A 10657-nucleotide genomic window follows, 5' to 3' on the forward strand; every position below is an offset into this window, starting at 1 on the left:
AAATCCTACACTTAGCCCCCATCTAACACTGTTTCTGGGACCATTGCTTTTCCTGAGGCCATATTAATTTCAATGTTTTAAAAAATATAAAAATTGCAACTTGGAATGTTACAAAACAAAAAAAAATGACTATCATCTCCTTTAGTCGGTTCTACCAGGTTGTATTCGACTATAACTGATGCCTTGCACTTTTAGTCATAAAGTGAGCCACTTTTATCCTATTTCCAACGAGACTTAATAGCAGACTTAATAGCTTCTTTCTCTATTATGAGCCCTGCTATCGAGAGCTGTTTACACATATCGTATTTTTATTAGAAAATTTCTATGTCCAGGTCGGTAGAAATAGGGATAGATGGTATCCCTGCCTTGGTAAATTTGGTTTTGGAAAACAAAAACAGTAATGGTTACAAACTGTTGCAATTTCGTAGGTATAACAATCTAGTTATAATCAATTCAGTAATCAAAATTTCTGTTTCCAACCTAAGCCGACTTAATAGCTTCTTTCTTTATTACAAGCCCAACTATCCACAGCTTTTTACACATATCGTATTTTATTAGAAAATTTTTATGTCCAAGTCGGTAGAAATAGAGAGATGGTATCCCTGCCTTGGTAAATTTGGAGCTGGAAAACCAAAACAGTAATCTAGTTATAACCAATTTAGTAATTAAAATCTGTACCCATATGACCTTAGGCACCTTAGCAGGGCCCTTATTTTGTGTTGATCTACAAGTCTCAATTTAAAATACCCAAAATAAAACTTAATACAACCAAAGATGAACTTAAATTATTTTTCTAATTGGGTTTTACAAGAATTAAATGCAACTCTTCTAATCAACTATTCAAGACTCTTCCAAGCATGATTCTACTCCCAAAGGAAATATTTGTTGTAAGATTACAACAAATACATTTTTTATATTATTACACTACGTTACTACATTTATGTTATTACAGTATTTAATTACAACAATTATGTTATTATATTTTGTCATTTGTAATATAATTCGATAATTAATTGTATTTTTATCTTTCTATGGAAGTTTGCAGTTTTTTCACTTTTTTCCTGTTTTTCTTATAACTTATTCTTTGTTATTAACGGTATTGTGATAGCTTAAGGGGCTATATTTTATCTAAATAATACCCAAACAGAAACCAAGTATAAAATATATCAAACACTAAAATTAAGAAATACAACAAAAGTCAAAACAAAGTTAAACATTTTGAAAAAAAAATAGAATGCAAGTTCAATCTTACCTTGATACACAGTACTACCGAATTCCAAATATTTTCGGTAGACTGCATGAAATAAGTTCCATACTCACTCCATGTTGTCAATGGGTGACTAGAGTATTTTATAATCTTCCCTGAATAGTTGCTTAAGCATGCCCTCACACTTCCTGTCCCAACATCTATTCCAATATAGTACATAGTTGGTTGATTAGTTTATGGTCAACTTTGAATTACACAGACGCGATTGCCTTTTATGCTGTAACAAAAACTTGTATTATAACTCAATAGTTATTGAAGATAAACGCAGGAAGCAGGGGCGTAATTTGATATGAAGCAGGGGGTAACTACCCCTCCCAGACCTCAGTTTCCTCCCAAGACCCCGATTTGCCCTGTCAGCTGAAATTTAGTTTCTCCAAAAATCTTGACAAAACTAAGATAAGCTTGCATAATGCAAGCATCCACAGAAACGGGTCAGTTTTCTTTAGTACGGTATATATTTACCGTTTGTACTATATGGCTCACTTTTCAATTTTTATTGTCATTTTCACTTGACTTGGGAACACTGGCTCCAATTCGTCCCCCCCCCCAGGTTTTGACAAATTTATGCCACTGGCAGATAGGAGGAATGTACGAATTCTCAATCATAAACAACAAGATGAGCCCAGAAAACCTTCTCCCCAAAAAAGGCATTGTCGTTTCCAACTTTTTCACTCCCATCCACCTCACGTAAAATTCCACTTCAAATCTATCAAAATCATTAAAACAACAGGTTATAGCACGCAATTGAAGAATTTGTTTTGAGGGAAGGGGTCAACAAAGCAAAAAATATTTTATATATCCATTAGACTAAAAAATCAATAAACATCAGTTGTATACAAATAAAAGATTTATTACTGGAACATTATTATTTAACTCCCCATAGTTCATGTTCATAGACCATGTTCAGAAGAAAGGAGATGCTAACGAGGAAGGAAAACTAACGGTTAAATACATTCCCATGAAAGATGCATAAAGAAACGGTGGCTCCAGGAAGTATTGAGCACACTGTGGCGTCGCCGGTTCAAAGCAACACGATCCCATTCCCTGGAATAGGGGCGAGCTGTTCCCTGTGAAATAAATCTACAGAAAAATGGATTTCATATTTATAGCTGGAATGTCATATTAGTTAAGCGAGAATCAAAATTCTGATATAACCTGCTGCCGTAAAAACAACGCTCATTGTCAACTTTTCACACACAAAATATTGTGTTGGCATATACTGATAAGACCCAATGAACAAATCATCAGGCAAGTACTTCTGGCTTCCTTTCGTCCAGATTAGCATAGGCAACTAAACAGTCAAATGAAAAATTGATGGGTAATAGGGAGAAACAACCACAAGACCACTGATAGACTTCAAAAGTTTAGCATAAGAGGATGGCTGCTGGCTCTAATTTGCTAATGAGTTGGCACAAGACCATAACAGATGGAAATCTGCTGGATGGGTGAGACGCTCACAGTTGGTCCTGCAGAAAGTACAAGAAGAAATGTGTATTAAATCATGAGACAATTCATATTGAAAAAAGCCATGATAGGCGCAGGGTCCAAAAATACATTGAAGGGGTCTAAGTATCCTATCGTGAATTTTAAATCTACAAAGAGGCACTAGGGGCCAGGATTTCTGTTTAAACAAGACTTATTCTGACATTCTATGACCATTAATTCAATATAGACTATTTAAAATCAAGTAGTTTTGGGCATCAAGTCATGGCTAATTATAGAAAAAAAAACAATATAGACAGTCCGAGTGAGTGAGAGGCAATTCTGGCATTAAACCTTTTTAGGATTGTATAAAAATGATGTCATATCTTCCCATAGATGGCTCAAAGAAAGGGCACATCAAGAAAGAGCATATCAGGCCATTTGAGACCTTATTCTCGATCCAGTTGAGTTCGCCCCAACACGAATTATAGAAGCCCCTATTAAGTAATATCTAGAGTTAACCTAAAGCCAAGATTCAGGAAGAGTAACTGCCTGAAGTACCAAGGACAGTGAAACTTTAAAATGGTTGAGTGGAAATTCACATAACCATATAAAACTTGAAATTAAGAAAAATCAGCAATCCATTTCTTATTAAAAATCTTCACATGTATTTATGCAGCTTTCAGTAGTAGCAGGCACCAAACAAACAATAGAAGTCTGCAAAAAAAAAAAATGAGCTGCTAAGACCGCATGGTACCATAGAGCTTAAGAGGGTTTAGCTTTCCTTTGAATGTGTAGTTGTCTTAAAGAATCAGCAAATTGTTCATGTTTGAATTTCTACAGACAAAACACGTTGTCAAATATAAATCAGTTTTACTTATCTATTTTCACGGTTGGATGTGGCCACACTGACAAAAATATGATACTGCTGTATAAACTTCATAGTTTTAGGACTATCAAATGAAAAATTTTACACTTAGTCCCCATCCAACACCGTTCAGGGACCATTACTTTTCTTAAGCCATAATTTCAATGTTTTAAAGAATATGAAAATTACAGCTTGGAATGCTTTAACGTTGAGAACTATCGGGACGACATCGTGACTGACAAATTCAGAACTTTGAACTAGACTTATTAGGAGTTTTAGAAATTCATATCCCTCCTTGGTCAAATATGGTTCCAAAACATGGGCATTCCAGAAAACAGCAGAGGATTTGCTAGATGTTTTTCGCAGAAATTGCTTAAGGATTGTTTTGAATACCCGACTGACTGACCTTAAAATTCCACTTTCTAGGGCTATAATGAGAGAAAATTTGAGATAGCTAAAACACATCTTAGGAAGAAGGATGATAGATCGCTCAAAATCGTCCTTTTTTAACAACCATCTAGGGCCAAACAAAAAGCAGATCACCCCCGAATAGGGTTGGAGGATGGCGCAAGGAAATTTTGAGTGTGGTTTTATTATACTGTTATAATAAAATTGTAGGCGAGATTTCACTCCTTCTTACTCCCTTCTTAACTTAGAGCAATGGATTACAATACATAGAAAGGTCAGTCTTCGTCGACGAAAACACGTGAAAAGAAGCAATTCAGTTACAAATGGTAACTATCTTACAAAACGTAAATCAGGAGTCAATTCCCAGTTCACATCTATCAAACATAAGTAGTAGCTGGTTATGCAATATTTCTATTCCCAACACATGATTGGAAAACCAAAACGAAAGAGTTTTCCTTGCCCTTCAAACACATATTAAGGAATTCTTCGCATAGATAACTCAACGAAAGGGCACATGAAGAATAGTTCCAAAGTTCAAAATTCCTCTAAATACATAAAGAGGAGTGGTCAAATGGTTACCATGCATAAAAGTTATAAAAAGAGGCTTATTCCCTAATTCTCACTATTAACCATAATGGTTGCAGGAATAGCTGCAACCTAGTAAAGAATGAAATACGACCCATAGTTAAAAAAAATATATGTTGAGAAAAAATTGCAATTAGTAGTTGATTATGGAATAGTAACTAGCATTTTGATTAGTCTTAATAGTAAATTGTTACTTTGAAAACCAGTTTATAGGAATTATCAAAAAATACCCTGAACCCCCCCCCCCAAAGGGCGTTGGATCAAAACTAAATGTGCGACAATGAAATCATCATTGCCAAAAACCCTGTACGGAAAAGTTACAGCCCCTCCCCCAATTATGAAAAACAGATTTAAAAGAGATAAAAAAGCCGCTGAAAGGAACAGTACTCAAGCACACACAAGGATAGTTGCTAAGTTGTCTTGTGATCTAGATGGTATGAAAGAGAAAAAAGAAAGAGAAGAAACAAAGGATCATGGGGCAAAACCATAATGATGAGGATAACTGAGACAAAAATAGACAAAATGACCTAATCCCCTTTGGTTTGTTCTTTAGAAGATTCTAATGAAAAAAAATTCGAAGGTTTTTCTGGTGTGGGATAAAAATTAAAAAATGTGTTACATAATTGTTCAGAAATCATCTACTGCTTAACAGAACTAGTCGGCACTGCAACATCATTGAAATCTGTTTTCAGATCGTCTTGATAAAGTGCCATGTGTCACCAAAAATGACAATTTTTTGCGATGTCTAGAGTGGAAAGACCAGGAAGCATGAAAAAACGTACTGTCGTAATATTTATTGTCAAAAACTTGATTTCTGAGTTTTAAAATTATCCCTCTCATCCCTGTGTTAAGTTCCATAGGTTGTGGAATCACTAGCAGAAGTGGCAGGCTGCTGCAGTAGCGTAAAAAGATGTTTAGTGGCTCATTTTAAAGCTTTTGATCATACCTACGTGTTCTTTGTAAATTCGTCTTGATAACCCTATCATAATTTGGTTGAGGATCAGTATCGGGAATTATTAACGTGTTCCAAATTAAAGGGGATGAATCTTCGAAACTTCTTGTAACCGCAAATATTAGAGATTAAATTCTCGTTATTCGGGTTCAAAGACGACAAGCGGATTAGTTCCCGAAAGTCACCTCGTTCCTCAGTATGATCAATATTTTATCACTGAAAATCCCCATCAGACCAGACCAAAGTATACACTGTTCAAAGAGTATTTTGTAGTAGATTGAAGCATCTTCTTCTTTCCGACTAAAGTTGGGATGGATGAACCTTGTGTTGTGAGCATAAATAAATAGTTTGAGTGCATTTTTGTCATGTGCATTTATTTGTCAACAAAATGATGATGGTGAAGTTTGGGGGACTAACGATAAAAAGCTCTGCGAGGAGCGCTGAACCAGTCTAATGCCAATTGGGATAGCTCTGGAGGCTAAGTGGGAGGTGTGGGTCTAGTGGGGTTGTAAAACTAAGGGGAAAATGTAGTCAGTGTAGGGATTGAAAGTGACAGACAAATTGTATTTCTCCTTTTAATGTGGTAAAAAAAGCAGGGCCTCGGAGAGTATATTTTTGTATGTCAGCACTTGTGATCAATCTGACAAGAGGGACGTCACAGTATTGGCTAAGAGAGGGTCAAGTTCAAAAGCTATTCAGCAATAAGCGTGTCAGAATGCTGTGGTACAAAAAAAAGTCAAAGCTTTTTGGGAGTCGACTAAGACAAGGTTAAGTCAAACGTTTCATTTTTCTAGATTATTTTAGATATTACGTATCAAATACATAACTTTAACTTAAAGCCAGTCTCAAAAGAAACCTTTATAAGGTGTTGAAAAAAAAACTGAAGTATAATAGGGCATACGTTGGTGAAACGCAGATCAGCAGATTATTATGAGACAGGTCCTATAAAACCATGTTACCAGCATCTTGAGAATATACCGAACCTTGTATGCTAAATTGGTTGAAAACATGTGCTAAAGGCTTAGTAATTTTGTCTGAAAAAGGTTTAATTAAATCAATTGGGATCTCCAAGGCAAGTGCTTGATTTTCTCAGCAGATTTTAGTTATAATATTTGAATGAGAAATTGAAGGGTTGTACTGGAAGAAGCATTTGGACTCGTGCCAGAAAAAGGGGAGAGACTTTGCATAATGAAAGCAAGATATAATCAGATAATTGGCGATCTCTTTAGGGAATATTAATCAAAGAACGAAAATGATGATATTAATTTCACCAATTATGGTCGACTTCAAGAAAAACAGGACAAAATTGATGAATATGGTGGATAAAGCGATTTAAGTGCAACATTGATTAAACACCTTTAGAATGCAGGCTTGCAGCATTATTTTGGAAGAATCCACAGATACAAAATATGTCAACCACAAATAAAACCCTTAGGAGCATAATGCCTTGGAACAGAATGTTTAATTAATTTTCTAAAACGTGTCTTGTTTTAGGTGTTGTCACAGTGCTTCTCCAGCATGTTTGTTTAATAAGATCAATAATAATTATAGTATCCTGTGTAAACTCAGTTTGAGCTCATCTAAAACTGAAAGTGACTGTCTGGATCCTCTTGAGACTGACAGTCAAATTCTAGATTCTTCTGAAATGGACAGTAACAGTGCAGATTGTCCTATGACTTTGCGAAACTATGACTACTATGAAAGTTTGGTTCCAGAGTACGAAGTGGAGGCTAGTGTCCTTCTTCCAATGTCCAAAGAGCAAATTTAAAATCTTACAACAGTTAATATTACAGAATAACAAGTTAGAAATAGTTTAGAGGGTTCTGTCTCTTTGGAACAATACAAGCTCCAAGAATTTGTCCAAAACTTCTATGCTCCCATTTATATCATAATGATTGCATTATTGCTTGGTTATAGCACATGCCCAGTCTGCCGTGAGTCTTCAGCTGACGGAACACGTCAAAAATTCCAATTTTGCAAGAATTTTCTTCTCAGTCTTCATAGAGATCCTCTTTTTCACTGTTTTTTTAGAATGAGACATACTACAGTATAGATTTACCGCCTGTGCAGGTTGCAAGATGCAAAAAGGAGCTTAAGATGCTTGAAATCACTGTATTTCTTGTTCTTGGAGGAGATTAACTGGACAGTTAAAACCAAGAACTAAAGTACTATAAAATAAAATCTTTTTTTAAATTAAAAGGAACAATGATAGATTTTCAGGAAATGTTGTCTGACTTAATTTTTGCTGCCTAATTAGCACTGCACTGAAAACTGAGTAAGCATAAGGTTCTTTTAGAGGCTTATAATTGCATGCTAAGAATTATCAGCATCATGGTCAGAGAAAGACAATACAGAGCTTTATAATTGCACAAAAACTCAAGGATATCTTGCAAAAATCTTCAATTATTATTTTAGGAAAAGCAATAGTTCCAATTTAATTAGTAAAGTATTGCAACGTTTGAATACTATGTCAGAAAAGACTACATCTTTAAAAACACGTAACTGTAAAATGAAAGACCTCGATTGTTTATATAAATTAGATATTGAAGATTTATTCCAGTTTCTTTACCCTCTTTTTGCTTGCCTGTGTTGACAAGAATTATTAAAAACTATATTTTAAAAAGATGTGGATGTGAACGAGGTGAAAACAACTGTTTTAGGTATTGTTGGGATTTGGTCTGGTAATAAAAAGTTAACTTTTTAATCCACAAGAAGTTGCTTCAAAGGAAAGAGGGTAAAAGAAGAGCTCTCCAATCAGCAGTCATGGGATGGTTTGCCTGTTTGATGTTATCAGAATCATCTGCCAACTGTCCCATGGAATAAACTGCAAGCAGAAAGGATAAGTCTGATTTGATATGTATTATATATGTATATGTATTTGATATGCATGTATTATATAGGATAAGTCTGATTTTATAAGCAGTAAACATGATCCTTAGCTACTCTATGCCCAACGAAAGGTAGCTTAGGTACTTAAGATAGCTGAGTATAACTTACAGTAATATTTTAGGTAAGGTATAAAATTTCAAGTAATAAATAAATCTTATATTATCAAAGAATGGGATTTAAGGTAATAACTAGCAATGAGTCAACCAGTAAATGGAACACTTTTACGTAAGTTAAAACTGATGAGGATACTGGCACAAAAAGGGACCCTGAGATGGGTCCAAAGGACTTCTAAGTAGATTAAAAATAGTAGCAGAAAATTTCACTTTGCAAAAATTTTACCCATTACCCTAAAATATTGCTCTTATCTAAAGGTAAATCTGAAGGTAAAGTAATATTTAAAGGTAAAAGAGGGAGTAAATATAACTCCCTCCTATCTAAAGGCTGAACTCGTGTAAAACTTTGCTGTTGAGTATATCGTAGGTTTCCAGGCAGAGGTGCATGCTCTATTGCTAGTTTTGGCCATGCTACATCTTCAAAAATGACAAAGAACTGTCAATATTTTCAGCCAAGCTTGTAGCTATTTTAATTAGGCCCGAACACATTCTCGATTATTTTTCTGTGAATAATTGTTTAATCTGCTCTGGTCCTCTATCTGCTCCAGGAGATTTATTAACACTGTTTTGTCTAATGAATTTCCAGCATCCAGGCTAGAGTTCAGTGGTTACTGTATTCGGCCTACTTCAGTTCCTGCCCATATATTCATATTGATAACAACGAGACTGATGACTAATAGTCAGTGCCAGACCTGACTATTATCATAGTTATCATAACACATTACTTTTCTTATTTAATGAAATACGTCTCTTCTAATACAAGTACCCAATAATTGAGATGGAAGAGGAGCGTGCATAACTGTGGTAGCCTCAGGCGGGTTGGTGCTGCAGTGAGTTGTAAGCAGTAGTAATTGTAATAATAATAAACATGTATAGTTCTTTAAACAATAATGTCATAAACACAAAAAATTGAATGAATTTGAGCACTGTACTTGGGGCTAAAATGTATTTCTCCAGTGTCCCTATTACAAACAACTTTTGTCTCTTAATTGCAACATCCTCCCTAAAAACTTGTGTCAGAGCTTTGACGCGGATAATTCCACTTCACAGAGGTCATTCTTTTTGTGAAATATTTGGAAAAGCAATATATAAAAAATTTTCATTATTTTCTTAAATCATCAAGCTTTTTTCCAAATTCCAAATTCGGCTTCAGGTCTGGACACAATACTAAAAACGGTATTCTTGCTTTCATCCAATATTTTCAAGAATGCTCGGTAAGAGGAAACATTCCAGTAACAATATATTTAGAATTTAAAAAAGCATTTAATACAATATATTTTTATATTGGGTTTGTATTTGATACAATTTCTTGTATACTGGGTAAGTGTGGTGTTCATGGACTGGCACTGGATTTAGTTAGATCTTTGATAATAGAGCTAAAAACAGATGGGGGCAATTTACCCTCTCACTGTTCCTCTAATCCCAGGTCCTCTACTTTTTCTCATTTACATGAATGATCTTCACCGCACCTTGTCAATCTTCTGTCTCAACACGCATTTTGCAGACAATACCAAAATTTTACTTTCTGAGAGGAATTGTGAGACTTTGGTGAAGAAGCCCAAAGATTTTCTGGTCACCATATAAACGCCATCCTAAATAGTCTAAAAGAACCCGGATACCCGACCCTATTTTTGTAGTATTATCAGATAACGCACAAAGACAGCTGTATCATATGCTTTTTGTCTGCGATCAAGGAAGAGTCGAAATACTTCGGCCTTTGATGTAACTTATTGTCTTTACCAGTGAAAATTAATGGCTTCTATTTGAAAGTAGTTGTGCTAGGTGAAAATAATTATCAGGATTGGACACAGAGCTTTAATGATCAGCTGGAAAAGTATTTTGAAGAACCTATCCCTACTCTTTTCCCTTTAAAGTGTTTTGATCACCATTTATAGTTTTTGTGTTATAAAATTAAAATCCTTGCTTTATAAGCTTTGAAATCTTTTTCTCAAATTCAGGAAAAACAACTTGGTTTGGCTTAAAATCCAGCCAAAATATAAGAAATAGCACTTTCATAAACTTGAAGTCTGTAACTCTAACTTATAAGTCCCAGATTTTAAACTGTGTATTTATTATTTCTTTATACCTGTATTCTTCCCCCCCACCCAAAAAAATATTCTAATTTAATCAAACATTTGTTCTAATTCAAGACA

General features: G+C 34.8%; 1 protein-coding gene across 3 annotated transcripts in view; it reads right to left on the bottom strand.

The window, feature by feature from the left end:
- The window catches only part of LOC136026093 (FGGY carbohydrate kinase domain-containing protein-like), a 461793-nt gene extending 460288 nt beyond the window's left edge, over positions 1 to 1505 (bottom strand). For 2 of the 3 annotated variants that reach the window (XM_065702388.1, XM_065702374.1), the window contains exon 1: positions 1253 to 1505. In XM_065702388.1, the coding sequence (XP_065558460.1) occupies positions 1253 to 1426 (174 nt within the window). In that variant the 5' untranslated portion in view covers positions 1427 to 1505. The remainder of the gene's footprint in view (positions 1 to 1252) is intronic. The other variant, XM_065702382.1, reaches the window with a different exon arrangement.
- Positions 1506 to 10657: the final 9152 nt, after the last annotated feature.

This window comes from Artemia franciscana, chromosome 1, assembly GCF_032884065.1.
Source record: "Artemia franciscana chromosome 1, ASM3288406v1, whole genome shotgun sequence".
Classification (NCBI taxonomy): domain Eukaryota; kingdom Metazoa; phylum Arthropoda; class Branchiopoda; order Anostraca; family Artemiidae; genus Artemia; species Artemia franciscana.